Below are 19,437 nucleotides of genomic sequence, written 5' to 3'. Positions count from 1 at the left end.
GTAGTTTATTTAAAATTAAATTTTTTCATAGGTGCATTAGGTGGCTCCTTTCGCTGGGTTAACTGTCAAAGATGCTAACTCATGTGGTTAAAACCATTGTCAAGCAGTGCTGGTAGTGTCAAACAAGGATGTGTTTACATTTTCGTAGAAAAGCAAATAAAAATCTTTTTTTTTTGTTGATCCATCTTGCCAGCTACATTTGTTCTTTCCAGCCTACTTCTGTCAGGTTAGAAAACACTCCGATGATCAACATCATTTCAAGCCTCTGTCTTTCTCACGAGCAATCTGGCCTCTCTGCTGCCTGCAGGCAGCCAAAACAAGAGAATCCGCCGAGCATTGGTTGGTGTGTGATACACCCGAATGGCCGCTTCTCTCGGCGCTCTAGTCAGTCAGTCGCACTGTGGAACCCATCGGAGCTGCAAGATTGTTGAATTTTTGCTTCTGTTTTGACTCTCGTCGAATATTGTTCCGGTCGGACGTCGGAGTTTCTGTATCGCAAGAGACACGCAATCACATCTGTGCGCATTTGTTGTTGTTGTTTTTATTGTTGTTTCTCTGTCACGACAGTTAAAACTCCGTTTGCGGTCCGTTATTGAAGGTTTTTTTTCTTCTGTGTGTTGTACACAGAAGGTGCTCGTGTGTCGTGCCAAGGTGAGGTGCCCCTCGTGATTTGAGTGGAGTGCCAATTATATACATACGTGCGCGGTGTTTTCATTCCGTCAGGCAAATGACCGAGTGTCAAATGGTGTGAATTCCACGGTGGATTACTCCTCGGCTGGTGCGGTTGCGATTATCATTCAAATGCGCAAAAATGCGTCTTCTTTTTGAGTAGAGGCGTTAGTTTTGCTCACCATATATCATTTCGGATCGGTCGAGGAGAGCGCGACAGTCTCATCGGGTGGGGTGTGTTGTGACTTGTGATTTTTTTCTCAACTCTTCGTGACGACATTTTAAAAGCGCCGTGCTGTGTGGTGAACTGAGTGGTGAGAGTAATTTTCGTGGTTACTAGAGCGGCGGAGAGAGGTGAGAAGCATTTAACATATTGGAACTTGTTCACACTTTTTTGTTCCGATTTATCATCATAGTTTGCGGGGAGGTGCGGAATGTTGTGTTTTTGTGCTGTGGAGCTGAGAGTGTGGTGTAAATGAGCACGTGAACTCATCAGAGTTCAGGCTTCCTCTCGCTTAGTGCTATTGTTTTCCCGTTTGTGTTAAGAGGGAGAGGAAATTATCGCGCTAATTGGTTTTCATCGGTGCCGAGGGAGCGCCCTCTTCCTCTCTCTCTCTCAATTAGGTAATTAAAATAAATCGTGTGTGCGGTTGCTTTATTGCCTTTATTGTAACGAATATTGGCGTCCGTGACAGTAGTATGCGACCTTAGAGCCGAAAGTTGAGCTATTCATCAACCCAAATTAACGAATGGAGCACAAAAATGCTAATTTAAAAGTCACACATTTTTACCATAGGAATGGATAAACACAGCGCAAGATATTAGCACTGTGTCAAATTAGCGGTTTCGTTCTCATTTTTGAAATTCTAATTTTGACGAGAGGCTAAAGAAAACAAACATGAGATCAAGACTGCCAGCTTGTCACGGACAAGCGAGGAGGAAGCCAACAACGGAAGGATTCGGCACACTTGAGTGTGAAATGAAACATGACTTCTCGAAAGTGCCAGTGACTGGCGCTGGTAGGAAGGAAGGAACAAAAAAAAACGAAGCAAGCGTCTAAATGTGAAGAGGTTTGGATCGACAGCCGACCCGCGCGCCTGCCAAGCGCCGACGGGTTCTACGCTCCGTTAAATGGTTCGGCCGCGCTGAATGAATGAGTGTTATAGGTGTAAGTGGGCGTGAAAGAGAGGTACCAGCTAACCAACCAACCAACCAACACTACGTCGTATTTTAATGTGCGGAGCGGAGTCGTGTGATGCTGATGGGAAGCCGTTCATCGATATCTGCACTTCTGCTTGCTACGGTTTGGCTTGATGGGAATCGAATTGATTGATTGAACAATAACAGAAAACATGCTCATCATCGTCAGTGTAGGCCATCGGAATGTGAAAACTGAACGCTCTCGTCGGTCCCGGGGCATTTGGCCAAGGATGATTAGCAGCGGAATTGTGTATACATCCCTGCGCGGTTTGGCGCGGACCCGTCAAGACGGAGGTGGTGTGGAACCGCGCATCGCTAACGGAAACGGAGATTTACGAGTGGTCGCTAGTCACATACGAGCAGAAACTCTTGCTGAAGGGCAAGTTTTTAACTGTCATCGCGAACATTTTCATGAGAGGAAGAGTTGATTGTCAGTCGGAGCATCGGCTACGATTAATGATTGGACATTATCTACTGTTGCGGGGAGCTGAAAAGGTCAAACTATAATCAACGCAGCCATTGTTGGGCACGCGGGGTGTGGAGGAAGCTTAGTTTGGTCTATATCGACAATGCAAGAAGACATGGTCGGTGTTAAGTCAGACCGGACTAAGTGACAAAATATTGATTTCGAGAAAAACGGGTTTAAAGTTTGAATCGCAGCATCCTCTACGTTATAATCGGAAATTATTTTTTGCAATAATTTTTGTTTGTGGTTAGTTATTTCAAAACTGGCGAAAGTCAAATGTAGCTGAAGCAATTCTTTATCCGGTGATATCGTTATCTCGTTTTTTGATGTTTTGCGACTTGGTCCGGTCTGACTTAACACCGACCACATGATATAAGCACTTCTCATCAAGGTATTAAAGATGTACCAAGTAGATAGTCGTGATATTTCCGCGGCTCGTAATGGAGAGGTGGACGACACTACCGGCCGGCTCTAAGTAGGCTTTCATCCAAATGTTTCTCTTAAGGGAGAGATATGGCATAATGCACATTGCATTGGCTTGCTAAGTCGAACCATGTTTCGATTTCACCGGTCCCATCAGCTTTGCGGGACATCACGCTTGACTAGTTGTTTGCATAGGAACACTTGTTGCGTCTTCGTTTTTTTGGAGCTAGCGTCATTTTGGCGCTAGCTTAGTCCGGTTCAAAGTGTCGAATTCTAATGAGAGGAGCTCGAAACGAATCTCCATAACTTTTGTGGTATTACAGTAGTTTTGTGGTGAAGAAGACCCAATGGTATGAATCGTCAGCATTGCCTGCAGCCAGCTCTGATTTGGTCTGCAATCTCAGCAAGACGCTCAATCTAGATAAGGTACGGTAAAAGCGAAGTTCAGGAGGTGACCTTTTACTTAACGAGCTCAAGATCTATTCTTACATTACAGAACAATCAGGTGTAATCATAAAGGCTCGATTTCAATATGTCTCTTCAGCAAACAGGACTTCATTTGGAGGACGTCGCAAGGTACAATCCGTTTAGGTGTGATCAAAAGTAGTGTTTCCAATTTCCGTGTTAAACTGGTGCCTCGGTCAAGTGCCAAATGCTGACGGGACGAAGCCGGAATGTGTGAACATCGAGCGAGATAAATTGGGATAAGATTCGTGGTAAATCATACAAGTACCTCGGGTTCTTGTAGACCCCCCGAATACGGTACACCAGCATGAAGCCGGAACATCTAGTTAAGTTCTTGATTCGAGTGAACTGTGTCCTGAAGTGTTATGGCCAGGTTTAGGTCAGAGCGATGCATTTCTTAGGAGATGGTTGGGCCTGCTTATATCTGCCATGAAAAATTTCGAACCTACTATCGCTCCGCTCTGTCGGACCTATGCCATCACCACAACAGCTCAGACTTAATGTTCAATAACGAGTATCAACGTCGATTCACCGTTATCAACGTAGTTCTACTGGAAAAACTGCCAGAACACGATGGTGGCAACATTGCCAGATACATGTAGGCCACTGTTCACCTCGGCCCTGGGACTGGAGGCCAACACCGACAGTCTAAGCGGGGATGCGCTGGTAGCCGTCCTATCACGCACGTGTGACGCCACTATGTCGAGGAAAACCCTGCCAAGAAACGGCAGACGCCCGGTATACTGGTCGAGTGCCGAGATTGCAGCTCTACGATCAGCCTGCCTCAGAGCTAGACGTAGGATGCAAAGAGCCCGCACCGAGGATGCAAGAGAGAACCTCTGTAGCTGCGAAATTGGCCCTTAACAAGGCCATTAAAAGCAGCAAGATAGTGTGTTTCGACAACCTGTGTGAGAGTGCCAACGCGAATCCGTGGGGTGACGTCTACAGAATCGTGATGGACAAGACCAAAGGGGGCTCTCCACCCCCAGAACGGTCTCCGGACCTGTTGGCGACGATTATCGAAGTACTCTTCCCGTCACGAGGTACAATCCCCTGGCCACCTGCACCACGAGACAGTGTGGGCGCGGCAGAAATGGTTGCTCCGGTGACGAATGAAGAACTACTCGCAGTGGTTAAATCCCTAGCAATGAGCAAAGTTCCAGGGCCGGATGGAGTCCCACACAGCGCTCTCAAGGCGGCGTTCATAGCGAACCCGAACATGTTCAGGCTAGCTATGCAGAGATGCCTTGACGAGTGCCGCTTCCCCGATAGATGGAAAAGGCAGAAATTGGTGCTGTTGCCGAAGCCCGAGAAGCCGCCAGGCGACCCATCGGCGTGCAGACCAATATGTCTGATCGACACGACTGAAAAATTGCTTGAAAGAAACATCCTCAACAGGCTAACCCCGTACTCAGAAGCTACGGACGGCCTGTCAAGCGCCCAGTTTGGTTTTCGAAAGGCTAAGTCCACGGTGGACGCTATCAACTCAGTGATAAAGACTGTCGAGATAGCGATCCAACGGAAAAGGCGAGGCATTCAATACTGTGCGTTAGTGACACTTGACGTGAAGAACGCATTCAATAGCGCAAGCTGGGATGCCATCGCGCTCTCGTTACACCGGCTTAGTCTACCGATGGATCTGTATCGGATCCTGGAAAGTTACTTCCTGAACCGCGTACTGCTATACGAGACCGATGCCGGTCAGAAAAAGGTTCCTATTACCGCCTATTCCTATTCCCGCAGAGCTCGATCCTAGGCCCGGTATTATGGAACCTCATGTATGACGGGGTTCTGAGACTGAAGTTCCCTCCTGGGGTCAAGATCGTCGGCTTTGCCGACGACGTAACCTTGGAGGTCTATGGGGAGTCAATCCCTGGGGTAGAACTTACCGCAGAACACGCGATCAACACGGTGGAGGAATGGATGAGCGCGAGAGGCATGGAACTCGCTCAGCATAAGACGGAGGTAGTTATCGTCAACAACCGAAAGTCGGCACAGCATGCAGTTATCCATGTGGGAGAAGTCGTGATCACTTCACAGCGGAGTCTGAAGTCTCTTGGAGTTATCATAGACGACGAACTGACCTTCGGCAGCCATGTCGACTATACGTGCAAGAGAGCTTCGGTTGCAGTTGCGGCATTATCGAGGATGATGTTCAACAGCTCAAAGGTGTGCGCCAGTAGATGTAGGCTACTGGCAGGCGTTGCCGTATCTATCCTCAGGTACGGTGGCCCGTCATGGTCAAGCGCACTGAGGGTAACCTGCAGAAACTGGAGAGCACCTACCGCGTGATGTGCCTCAGAGTGATATCTGCTTACCGCACGGTACCAGACGATGCATCCTGCGTGATAGCGAGTATGATGCCAGTCGGGCTGGCCATCTGGGAAGATGAGGAGTGCTTTGAGCTACGTGGCAATAGAGGAGCCCGCGAGCGCACCAGGTGGCTTCGGTCACCAGATGGCAGCGTGAGTGGGCTAACTCCTCGAAAAGTAGGTGAACCCACCGGCTGATACCTAACATATCGAGCTTGGTGGGTAGACCCCATGGGGAAGTTCACTTTAATCGGACACAATTCCTGTTAGGCCATGGCTGCTTCCGACAGTACCTCCACAGGTTCGGGTACGCGGAGGTCCCCGTCTGCCTTGACTGCCTAGGTGTCGATGAAACTGCCGAGCACATACTGTTCGTATGTCCTCGCTTCGACGTCGAAAGAAGAGCAATGCTTGACGTCTGTGGCTGGGACACAACCTCTGATACCCTTATTCAGCGGATGTGTCTAGAGACCTCTTAATTCCAAAAATATGCAATTTACGTGGTTTCAGAAGTTCGCCATATTGCGTTTAGGTTTCTTATCTCGGTTTTCCAAATAACAGCGAACGTCCATTTATGAAGCCTTAGCATCTTCCCGGAATCAAAACTTCCGATATTGCGTCATCGACTGGTCAATTATGCTAGTTAAATACACTTACCGATTTGGCAGCACTGCACTTAAATCGAGTGCTGCCCAGTCACCGTGCCCTGACAGAAAGTTAGCAGAAGTTGAGCAAAGCGAAATTGATTCTGGCAGAATTTCTGCCAGCATTTTTTGTGCGAGAATTCGCTCGAATGTAACAACCGTTTCTGACAGAAGCGGTAAAACTAACCGATGCTGCTCACTTTTGGCCAGAATCCAGCAAGGAATGTACGGCCAGAATTTTTGTGCGCTTCCTGCCACAAATTTGTCAGACGTTTCGCTCGATTCGTGCTAAAATGCACGGTTTATTTCCGAGTTGTGCCAGGGTTGTGCTCAGTTCCTGACATAATTTGCCAGAAAACGCGAGCGAAACCGAGTTCGCTCTAGTTCAGCTAACCCGACAGGATGCGCGCAGAAATCTGACAGGGCTGCTAAACCAAAATTGACAGAAATCTGGCAGACCGGTTTCTGCCGGCAAAGTTGATGACTGGGTGCTACTTTCCTACCCAGTGAACGATGAGGCGGCTAGTCGGGTTCAACTAGATGCTGGCGATCGTTAGACTAATTAGTCTATGCACCAGAGATGCCAGATTTGAAGATTTGTCTTCATTTTGAAGACATTTGAAAAGATGTGAAGACTTGTTGTTTCATTTTGAAGCCAAATTGATTCGGATGTCTGACTGATATGGCAGAATTCTGGCTGAAAATCAATAACCGATTCAGAATTCTGCCCGTTGAAGACAAATGAAGACATGTTTTATAAAATGTGAAGACATTTGAAAAAGATACCTGATATACCTGCTATGCACGCTGACGAAGTCGACTGAAAAGTCGACATTAAATTAAATTTACTGTGAGCCGTGTTTACCGACACTGCCACAAGCTGTGAAGCAATGTTGGTAAACACAGCTCACAGTAATTCAATTTATGCCGACTTGCTAGTCGACTTCGTTAGCTTGCACAGGTTAATGAAATTTTGTTCTAGGCTAACCGCCATGACTTTCCGTTTACTGTAAAAGTAGTGTGGGTGTATTCCCCGTAGACATTGCTGTGAAATCCCCATAAGAAAATGATGCTTTAAGATCGTCCAGTGAATGACATTCGTTGAACCAAAAATCGACGACTTCCAACAAACCGTTGAACAGACCTCTATCGCTAGACCCGTGTTGGACTATTTTGAAACAACGTTTTAGACTTCTCAGTGGAATTCCAACTTATTAAAGACTTTGAATCTTAATAGTCCTCATTCGCAAAGGATTCGAAGACATTTTCCTCGGAATGAGTGCTTTTGACAGATATCGGACGATTTTCGAAACAATTTTTCGGGCTACTCAGTGGGTTTCGAAAGGCCACAGTTTACCGTGAAGCGCGATAATATTTATATTCACCACTTTCCGTCGATTCCCAATAAACGAAAAGGCGACTAGGCGGGTTTAAAAAGATGTTGGTGAGCGGTAGGCTATTGCAACTTTTTATCTAGGCTACTCACCGTAACTTACCGTTTGTTGTAAAAATAGTGCGGGTTCCGTTTTTCGTCGCGTTTACACTTGCCGTGAGAAAGGAATATGTTCGCAACGAACATTTTTAATTCAATTTGATGGATTTAAACCCGCGGTGAACGTGAAAGCGAACTCGACTCAAACACAAATATTTATTCAAAAATCTCTTTTTTAACTGTATATATGATGACAAAACTAAAAATAACCTTAAAGCATATTGCTGTAGCTAACGCTTCATTACAAAAAATCCAAAAGAAATCCTTTTGAAGGCAATTTTGTTCAATTTTACCGATATTTTGGTATATTTTACGGTAAAATAAGTTTGCGGTGGACATTTTCATTGTTTACAGCAAGTTTAAATGCGACGATGAACGAAATGATTGCGGAGTGGTGAAAACAAATGTTATTGCTGCTCACGGTGAGTGTTCGCCTCCGAATACCAGATAGCATTATGATAAACTGTAAACTGCCAGTTAAGTATAAAATCGTTGTTCGCAGCCGCAACCGTTCACGACGTCGTCCACCGTGAACATAGAAAGGTATTCTGGTTGCAGTTGAAAATCGAAATATTGAACTTGCGGCTTTCGTTTTTTCCCTATTTGCAGAAAGGGCAACTAATGCGCATCTTGTGTACACGGTAGACAGAGCCGACGGATAGCGGGGGTAGTATGGGTAGTACTACCCATTCGAAAATAACCGAGTGGGTAAATACCCACTCGAAATTTTGGATATTTTCATAAATTTGAAATCTGCCACGTATGTATCTCGGGCACACATTTGAAAATATCGATGCACAACAACTTCATTTACACAAACATACTGCAAGTGATTTAATGTAAATTTAATACAAGCGTGTGTATTTCGAAAATGAGACAAATCCCTATTCTATTACCCTCACCCTATGCTTACTCGTGCTAAAAGTGTAACGCCGGCCCTGATGATAGAGAATCAACTTGCCCATCATCTACACCAGTTGCTGAAAATAGGAGAAAAATCGAAAGGCGCAATTTCACTATATCGATTTTCAACTGCAACCAGAATATTCATCCCATGGTCACGTTCATTTCCACGGAGAGTCCAAAAAGACGCTGAATCTTCGGTACAAAGGCGTTAGTATAAAGGTCCGCAAAGAGTGTGCAGAGAGGAAAACCAAAAAAGTCTACCTCTCGAGCAAAATTAGAATCCAACTTTGCTGCAGAGGTATCAGAGATGGATTCCAATTGTGCTCCATAGGAAGACTTTTTTTTACTTAACTCTTTGCGCAACTGTTCTCTATAAACTGTGCTTTGGAATAAAGAAAGTACACCGTGAATAGCGTTGACATTTATATTCACCACTCTACGTCGATTCCCAGTAAATAAAAGGCGACTAAGCGAGCTCAACACGCTCATCCATAGCAACTCAAATTTGAGTGGCTGGCGCTCCTTTTTCATAAAAAGTGCACGTAGTCAAAAAATGAGTTTTTCTTGTTTACTCAATTTTGAGTTTGGGATGCAAATGTCACATTTGAGTACATTTTACTCAAATATCAAAATCGAAGAATCAGTATTTTTAATATTATCGCTACAGTTAAAACCTGGAAAATCCAACCAGCGACAATCGTTTTTCGCTTATTTAGTGCTAATTCATGATGCTGGAAGTAGTGCACTGTATAACACATCATTGTACGAATACAGCGCCCTACTTCCGACGTGATTCCATTGTTTAGAACCAGAGAAAATACGATTAAGTGGTTGGTTGGATTTTCTGTTTTCTACTGCAATCAGAATATTATGAATAATGGTATCAGTACTTCAATTATCATTTACCTGTACCTGCAGACGCTAGCGATGTCCGGGAATATACTTCGACGCCGTTTTTGGACACCTCTTTTATACCAGTCGGTGCCTCGTAGTAATGGCAGAAACTATACAAACAAGAAAGGAAGTTAGATTTATATAACAATATAACTCAGAGGAATCTACCTTTTAGTTTTCTGAATGTGCCACATCGACTATACAACTACTAGGTCCGAGACTTGATCTTTTACCATGGTTTCAGTCGACGTAAAACTCCACGCACTTTTTCTTGAAGATAACCTTTTTTTTCACCCGAAACTTGTCCACAGTGTCCGGAGATGAATGAGGAGGGAAACGAGCCACTTTCATATTTCTATTCAAGACAACTTCAAAATTAAATTGATAGCTCCGAGATCTTGTTTACAAGCGGTTCGAACCCAGTTTTTCGTATTGTAGCGAATTCAAAAGCTTCAGGAGTCCATGCAAATAAGCTGTCTGAACTGTAACAAAATGAGGTTAAATAGTGCAGAGCCATGCTTTATTTCTGCAGTAACACACAACTGATAGAAAGATCACAGAGATTCTCTGTGGAAAGATTATATCCGCGATGAAGGGATTTGCCATTTGCCCATCCGAGTTTTTCTTTAAAATAAGCAGAAAATATAATCAACAATGGAATCAGAAAGTAATATACTAAATGTGATAACTAGAAAAGTAGTTTTTCGTATTTTAGATTAGGTTTAACATAGAGAATCTTCAAAATACATGTGCTTTTTTATCTAGGTTAGGCTTTCATAGAACTCTAAGGGTGCTTACAGAGTGGCGGCGAGAATCTGGGCTGGCACTGGAATTGACATTTGAATTCGAGAAACCTGCTTGCTGCAAATAAAAGGGATGATGTTAGAGCGAAAGCCGAGCAGATCTGCGCCGACTGCCCGCTTTTACTCAGCTCAGCTTCTCGCGGCCACTCTGTAAGCACTCTAAGGCCGCTTACAGAGTGGCGGCGAGAGCTTGAGCAGGGACTGGTACTGACAGTAGGGTGTGAGATGTGAGAAACCTGCTTGCAGCATATCAAATGGAGCCTGTCAGAGTAAAAAGAGGGAGTCGGCGCAGATCCGCTCGGCTTTCACTCTGACATCATCCCTTTGATTTGCAGCAAGCAGGTTTCTCGCATCCAGCGATGCCAGATTTACAGACATGTCTGTATTTTACAGACTTTTGATGTCTCCTACAGATGTAGCCAGAGATCTGCAGACTTTTAAAAGGGTAATAGTTTTTAGTAAAATTGCACTAGAATAACTGTTTTGGAATACGAGTGATTCCTTCACAATAGAATTCTACTATCAATCTTTTTTACAGTAAAATTTGAGTGTAACTAGGATTTACACAACCATCTACAGACTTTTACAGACATTTTAGTTATTCTTCTACAGACATTTAAAAAAAAACATGTGGCATCGCTGCTCGCATCTCGCATCTTGATGTCAGTTGCAACCCCTGCTCAGCTTCTCGCTGCCACTCTGTAAGCACCCTAAGTACCCTAAGACAAGACGTGACAAACTGGCAATCGACTTCTTATTTTTCCATCGACACGCATATTTTCACCCTGCTGAAATCTTCCGAACAGTGTTGCTATTTTTATTAATGGAAATGGATCCTTGATAATGTTTTTTATGCCTGCAATATTTTGTATCTTGATATCCATGTTATGGGGGTTTAGTAAGGTTTAAAGAAGCAATTACAATATTTTCCTATAAATATAGCAACACTGCCAAACATTATTTCGCTATCCGTATTGCGTACGGTGCAAAAAGTCAGAATCAACCAATTAGGGGATGGAACATTCTGACGTAAAATTGGAACAAAACGACCCCATGTCTTGTCTTACATAGAACTTAAATACTTCCTACAACTGTTCGCGTAACTTCCTTAAAATATTGGATCAATTTTTTCAGATGCAAACAAAATAATTTTGCAAATGACATTTTATGATTACTCTATTTAAAAAAAATATTCTACATTTCACTATTAGATTTGAACAAGTAGACAGAGAGTTGATATCGCAGAAGTAGCTGATACAATATGTATGTCCCTCTATTCATTAAGTTGAATATTTATTGCAAGAGATGTAAGCTCAGCTGATACCTATAATAATTTTCATCACGTAATGAATATGGTACGGATTTAATGAAGAAAGATAGATAATTAAAATTTACTCAAGTTGTAAAAGCATTCCGGGAACGTTCGTCGACAGCCAGTAAGTCTGTTTGAAGCGAATGAGATGTCACAAATAGGCTGGAAGTGTAGTCTACAACCATACATCGAGCTAAAACAGGCCTGATTTTCGAAACTTGGAACTTCAAATCGCTACAATAAACAAAACACGATACGTGGTAATGGAGAACGAAACCTATGTCAAAGTAGATTTGAAACAGCTTCCTGAGACTTGTACGGAAACTGGAAGGGAAGAGTTAGGAGAAAGTTTCACGTAATCTGTCGAAGTTCGTTAAGAAAATATCTGGTTTGGTTTGAAAAGTGATATTTTTATTGCAACTGGGACCGTTCACCTGGGAATTAACGCGAACGAGCGTATCGGAAAACGTCTTCTGCCTCGCTTTATTTCAGCGAAGTCAGTGCTGTTTCGGTCGGCAAAAGGCGATGGAATGGTATGCCGCAAAGGTGCAGATGATACCCCTCCCAATACACAAGTGCTTCGTGTAATGGAGGAACATTGGGCACAATCGTCAAACAGAACCTGTAGAAGCCCCACAAACTGTGGGAATCGAATAGCAGTTTAAGGCAATCTGGTGTTCTGAAGTAGAAAATGTTCTGTCTATCTTCTTCCGGCATTCGCGCTACATGCTCAGCCGATTGTAGTTTACCCTGATTTACCTCTGTTCGGTTGTCAGCATGTCTGTATACTTATATATGCGTCTGTGCCATTTCCCATTTTCAATTGCACTGCTATTTAGCGATTCTCTTTATGTCATCCATAGTCGATACAGTCAGCAAGGTATGCAGAGATCCGGTAATACAAAATAACAAAACGATAAAAATTATTTTACTAGTTTTTGTTTCTTTCTGTTTGTTTATGAACGAAGATCCAGAATTCTGGTAGAAGCACGTAAGCCGCCCTGTCATTTAGGGTCAGCCAGGCAGGTAATTATAAGAACCCTATTGGTGGGTAAACCCCTACTTACACAGTAACGAACGACATTACAGAGATGTTCCATCAAATTTAGAGAAGTTAATCAGACCGGCATTCCCAGCAGACATCTTTCTCATGAATTAGGCAACACTCAAAGCGTCCAGCTGACCAACCACAGAGAAGCTCATCAAGAATCAAAACTTTATGTAGTTTACAGTAAAATTTTCGAGAGCTGTGACAGGAATTGTGAGAGGTCACTATGTGGACGACTATTTCAATAGTTTTGAGACGAGTGAAGTCAAACTGATACACTCGAACAGCAAAGAGGTTTTGAGTTACCTCGGTTATGACGCATCTCGAAGCATCTAATATTTCCGAAAAACAAGGGGGCGAGCGTGTTCTTGTTTTTTTGGCACGGAGGATGACTTGATTTTTAAACGACCTTCAGGAGTGATAAATTTACTATCTACAAAAAAAAGACAAAATGTATCACAAGCCTACTAGATCCACTTCTCACAGCCTTCCTGAGTCAGAAGATCATTCACATTCCTTTCAATTCTTTTTTACGATTTGCCTTTATCGGATTAAAAGCGAGAAGAATGGCCGATAGAACGGAACGACCCATAAAAAGAAGCATCGAAAGCATCTATAATGGAGAGCAGACCAATAATCGAATCGGTCCCATATCCCATCTACTTTAAATAACGAACCATCAAGCAAAATATTCTGTCTAGACCGTCCGGCACTTACGATCTTCTGTTTCTTTTTCAGATCTCAGCCACTCATCCGATCGGTTGAATACTCACTCGGAACATCCAGGGCAGCACTGAAGCAAACTGAAATCGGAAGATCGACGGTAGTGTTCGGCGGAATTAGTTTCCCTAGTGTGTAAATATCCATCTAGCGCCCACAAACCTAACAACCGTTACCTACCACTCAGTGCTAGTAGGTACTCCCGCTCTCGGTTTCGCTTTTATCCGAACTCGAGAGGGACGTGTTGACGGCTAGAAAAAAAAATCACAATAAATAATTAATCAATTCGATGCCACTACGACAGTGCTGATGTAGCAACCAGCAGCTACCGACACTGATACGGAAAACCGGTGAGACACTGAATACCTGACACTCGCTTCACTCACTCGACCAACTCGCTTATTCGAGCCGCCAAGCATCAACGGCGACGTAGCTGATGGTGATCACCGGAGTGGCACTATGCAAATACCAATAATAATCTACGTGAAACAAGACGGCGAAGTTGGCGGTAAACAAACCCTGTCCAGCTTGATCATGCAGCAGCTGATGATGATGATGATGGCGGCAGCGAAAGCCACCAATTAGCATACAATCGCGTAAATCTGCACGAGTGTCATCCGAAACGGGTTGAATAAAACGAAAAGAAAAAAGAATAAACACAAGAAGTGCAAGTGAATCAGAAGCCGACAGTGAGTAAGAAGCATATAAAGTATCATCACACACATAACATAGTAGGCAGTAGTAGTAAGTGGTGGGTACAAGTGGAATTGAAACAGGGGAAGGAAACAAGCCAAACCGACAACGGTTGATGAAAATTAAAAAAAATAAAGCGAAAAGAGTGATCAAAAGCGAGCTAAAGTACTCGTTTACGTTTAGTTCTGGTCGCGGGTTCCCTGCGGGTTTTCTTTGTGTGCGCTGCTTGGCCGAGCAGGCTTTTGCAGCAGGGGTCTCTGACCAGCGTAAAAATAAAATATTAAGAAGAATCAGGCTGCAACAAAAGCGAAATCAGTGATTGTTGTTGAAATTAAACCAGATAAAATCCCACGGAAAAGAAGCCGGCCCAAAATAGTGGAGCGAAACAAGTTGGTAATAAGTAATAATAATAATCAATATATACTCGGGGCAGGCTCGGGCGAGAAAAGGCCGAAACGAAGCAGTAATAAAAATTTAACGGTTTCGATTGAGAAGGCGGGGAAAAAATCGCTGATTGATAAATTGATTGATTGTGTTTTTTTTTCTTCGAATCTGTCGGTGTATGTGTATTGTGTGTGCAAGTTGCGCGAGCTTTCGCGCGGCTCGATCCGAGCCAAGTGAGCACCAATAAAAAGTAATTAATCGCAATCAAAAGTGTGCAGAGCTCGAAGTAACCGAAGAATACCGAGCGGATGGATGAAGCAGGGATCCACTTTCCCAGAAGGTGCAGAAATTGTTTTTAAATTTGCTCTGTTTTTTTTTCTATCTCGCCTCCGCGCTCTCCTCTTGTCCGCGTCTGATTCGCTTCGGCGAAGGTGATTATGTGAAACCGGTTTCAAAGCGGGCCTACGAGTGATTGAGAACTTTTGCGAAGAAAGGCTCTCTCGCCGACGCCGCCAACGACGACTCAGAATAGAATCAAAAGTGCGATACTCAAAGAAGAGCGGGGGGAAAGCAATTCTATATTAAAGTAAGCACCGGGTGTTATTGGGTGCTAATTACGAGTGCTTCGCCGAAGTCTCGCCGTCGAGCCTGATTTCATTGGGTGGAGATTCATTGGAAAAAAGCCGCCGCCGACGTAATCATCTCCGTTTTCGGTTCCGAGGCCGTGGCAGTCTCGGCGAAAAAGTAGCAGAATGTATCCGGCGCCTACCAGACATCCGTCAGCTGGGGTAAGTGGATTATATTTTTCATGGCGTGTGAATATGAATTAAAAGGACATTATTTGTATATAAAATTATTCATCTTATTTCGCTTAACCTCGAAGAGAACTTTGGAACTATAGCTCGTATTAATCCTTACCGTTGGCTGTCACGACACTTTTTTGCAATTTAATAGAAGTATGGTACTCTATGAGAAAACTGATAAAATATTTGCATTTTTATGGGGCATGCTGTATAATGATGGAAGTAGTGAGTTTTTGCAAATAAACACTGTAGAAGTTGTAGATACCTTACACATATTGAAATAATTATTCGGGAAAGGGTGGGAAATGAATTAAACATCGGGGTAGGGAGAGTGGAACTGCCAAATTGCTATTGTTAACGTGTCTCGTGGATAGAAGGCGGGCTCTTCTCCCAGACAACCACCAGTATTATGGCTTATTTTGCGTGATCATGTCATTGGAAGGATGACTTCTCAATAACCCGGCGTAAGGCGTGTAAGTATCTCAGCTTACGGGTTCGCCTATTCTTTTTTGGCTCTACATTGGATTATTCAATACGCAAAATATGAACAAATTAAGCTCAAACTGTCAGTTCGTGCCACCGGTTGTGCTTTGGTACAGCAGATAATAGACCATGGTCATAGTCATAATTTCTGAGAAATTAACCTACTTTACCGATCTTCATTAGAATCATGGTTTATTGAACATCAAAAGAATATGCAAAGTTTCCATAATTTCTGATTATTCGTTACATAAAGCCTATTTTATAGTTTTTTTCCGTCCTTCCTGCTAGCCGTTGTCTAAAATTTTGTCTCGATAATAGACCAATCAAGCTAACTCAAGCGCAACTTGGGGGCAGTTGGAAACTTTTCTCACTTCTTCCCACTCTTCTACATCAGCATCGTTCGGTTGTAATGGTAACTGGCCAGATTTGGGCGATACTCCACTGGAACTAACGATGGTTTTTAGCAACGGGGGGTGGGATACGCCACGTCAGACACTCCTTTTTGTACAGGTGTTTTTCGACCGTTGCTTTAAATGGTTTGCCAGATCATCAGTTTTTTATGTGATTATTTATAAAGTATACGATAACATCATTTTTCAATTGTTGAACGAATGTTTTTATCTATTTAAACTCTAATAAAGATAATTTTCGAATAGAAATTAAAAGTTGAGCTACTACAATTCTTAAATTACAGATCTAAAACATTTGTGATGAAAGAAATTCTAATTTAAATAAAACAAATGAGGTGGGAGTCACACACAAATTAAAAACATCACATCCACATGGCTCACATCAAATTATATCACGGAAAAATCCTGTAGAAAATAACCCATTGGGTATTTTCTCTTGAAAAATTGGGTAGAAGTAGTTTAGCGTGTTTGGTTTACATTACATTTTTATCGCTGTCAGTTTGTCGAAAATTGGAGAAAATGGTCTCACCCGAAAAGCATAAGGACTTGGACAATTCTAAAGTGTCTCATCGGGACATCGGAAAACAACTCGGGATCGTGCAGTCAACGGTCAGATCGAACGGAAGGAGAAATGGGGTCAGAACGATTGTTCTATTGGTGATCAGGATCACAAGCGTGTAGTCAAAGCGTTTAAGCGGAATCCCAATGCTTCGGTCGAGCTTGTGGCAAAAAAATGAATCTGTCCAAGTCTTTCGTTTAGAGCGTCAAAGACCGGGAGGAACTGCTTACGTACAAAGTGCAGAAGGCTCCAAATCGTGACGAACGGCGAAATACGGTGAAAAAGTCACGGGCTTGGAATCTGTACACCCAATTCCCAATTGTCTAATCATGGATGATGAGACTTCCGTCAAGGCGGACTTCCGGCTACTATTCTTTACCGCCTAGCACAAGTTTGATGTTCCGGAGGAAGTAAGGAAGTAAAGAAACAGAAACTTTCAAAGTTTTCCAATAAATACATGATTTGGCAAGCGATCTGCTCGTGTGGCAAACGGAGTGCGCCGTCCGTGACTACCGAGACTGTTAGCGGGAAGATCTACCTCAAGGAGTGTCTACAGAAGCGTCTGCTTCCTCTGTTGAAGCAACACGAGGGCCCCACGAGTCCTGGAGTGTAAGCTCTATTTTCATCTTCAAGTTCCAGCTCGTGAACAAAAGGACAAGCATGGCAATATTGAAAATCAAAAGACCCTGAATCGGGCCCCACTTTGCTGTGAATCATTCGGCTAGAATCAATAAACAATGAACAAATTGTTTCAATTTGATTGATTGAAGAATCTTGAAACTTTATTAGCAAGCGTAGAAAAACCTGGAAAATTAGAGAAGTTTATTTTCAGGCATAAGTCCATACCATGATTACCCAAAATTAGTAATAACTGGGACAGACAGATAACGATCATCAGGATAATTGGACGAATAATAAATAATTTATAGTGTGCCTAACTTCTCATCCAGAAGTTAAAGTTTGGTTGCTATAGCAGGAGAAGCAAACAAATCTATTCTTGCGTCACTTTGTCTATTTGAAATACCAAAGTATTGGTGTGCTTCTACCTACGGTGTAATACATGGACAAAAATGAATGACAATTCAAAGCTAGTTTATTCTTCGATGTGGGAAAACTGTTTGCAATGTCCCATAAGACCATCTAGTCGTGAAAAGGAACGGTTGTTCGTGAGGGATATGAAGCCTGACATAGCAGAAGTTAGTACAGTGCAATTTCACCACCTACGCCATTACAAACTGATGTTTACAATATTACCCGAGTTGAATCATTCGCTTAGCAGAATAACATGAACAACACACCGTTGAATGTAATGATATTTTATATAGCATCTCAGAATCGATGAGACGATTGAAGTAAGGTTACATGATCTAACACCGCGTACTAAACCTAGCGTTATCAAACAACACATATCAAAATTCGGATAAGCGGATACTGGATAATAATTGGAGGAACTTCTTCCCAGGTCTTCGCAACGGAGTTCAGCGATCATCTCATGTGGCTCCCTCTCCTACCTGACCATGCAATGCAAATCAATCCATTACATTATTAGAGAACATGAGTCATGCACTGAGAACAGATCCCCACGTGCCAGGTCTGACAGCAAACTGCATCAACAGAACCTGATAGACAGGCATTTTTTGTGTTATTTTTTGCATTGTAAAAACATAAAAGATCCATGGCTCAGTTATGCTAATTCCGTGCTAAATAAATTAATAAAATTTGTTGTAAAAGTAAATTTTTATTAGCCTCTTTGACATGGTTCAATGCGTCAGCATAACTGAACCGTAGATCTTGTATGTTTTAGCAATATGTACGAAAAAGGGTTCGACGTTTCCATGGTAATCTTGCCCAATCTGACATATTGTCATTTACACGAACATCCGGATTATCTGTTACTTTACATCATTAACAGTGTTCCGAACACAGTACATTAGGTTTCCATTTCACGTCATGACAGCGCAAACCTTTTTTGCTGTTATTTCTCATGTTTAATCGAAAGAAGGCTTGTGGACATTTGTCAAACCCCATCCTATGGACAGACCTGAGCTTTCACGTACTCCTCTCTCCTCTTAATGGGTTTTTGTGTGGTATATGAAGGGTCTCCAAACATTTAAAAGAAAATATTTAAAAGAATAAAATGGTTATAGAAATAACGAAAAGATAATAGTTAAAATCATTTACAGATTCACAAAACGCTGACTATAATGAATAACTAAATTTGAGACACAAAAGGAAATAAAATGTGCCAAACATCTTGTTCGTATGCGATCTTTGTACCAACACCAGCCAAAATAAATGCACAAAGTTCATAGTGAAAAACAAAACTATTAACTGTTATTCAACTCATAGCAAGCATGACCAAAAGGAATCAACAACGAAGAACTGTGTACGAAAGTCTCCTGTTTACAGTTTCATCATGTACGCAATATGGAACTGAACGATTATTACTACATGCACCTTTGTTTACCAAAATAAGTAGAACTCATTTATTTGGGTGGTAACACAATCGACTATACGATCTCAAAATTAAAAAACCGATTTAATCCACCTAGCAGTGAGATGAGACATTTCTTACACATTTCACTATTGGATTAGTTTGCAGAACTCACGAGAAGTAGGCACCCAATTAGAGGTGGGATGAAAACAGTTTCTAGTCTTGCACGAATAAAATCTTGAATAAACTGAATAAATTATACAAATCAACAAAACGACCGAAATAAAAAAGTAAAGCAAAAAATGAAACAATAGGTT

General features: G+C 42.5%; 1 protein-coding gene across 14 annotated transcripts in view; it reads left to right on the top strand.

The window, feature by feature from the left end:
- Positions 1–405: 405 nt before the first annotated feature.
- LOC131685024 (protein groucho) overlaps positions 406–19,437 on the top strand; it is a 518,750-nt gene continuing 499,718 nt past the window's right edge. For all 14 annotated transcript variants that reach the window (XM_058968368.1, XM_058968365.1, XM_058968364.1 and 11 more), the window contains exons 1-2: positions 406–1,023; positions 13,373–15,219. In XM_058968368.1, coding sequence (XP_058824351.1) covers positions 15,184–15,219 — 36 coding nt within the window. In that variant the 5' untranslated portion in view covers positions 406–1,023; positions 13,373–15,183. The remainder of the gene's footprint in view (positions 1,024–13,372; positions 15,220–19,437) is intronic.

Source organism: Topomyia yanbarensis, chromosome 2 (genome assembly GCF_030247195.1).
Source record: "Topomyia yanbarensis strain Yona2022 chromosome 2, ASM3024719v1, whole genome shotgun sequence".
In the NCBI taxonomy this organism is placed as follows: Eukaryota; Metazoa; Arthropoda; class Insecta; order Diptera; family Culicidae; genus Topomyia; species Topomyia yanbarensis.
The sequence above is the reverse complement of the archived record's forward strand: the minus strand, read 5'-3'. Positions and strand labels throughout refer to the sequence as shown.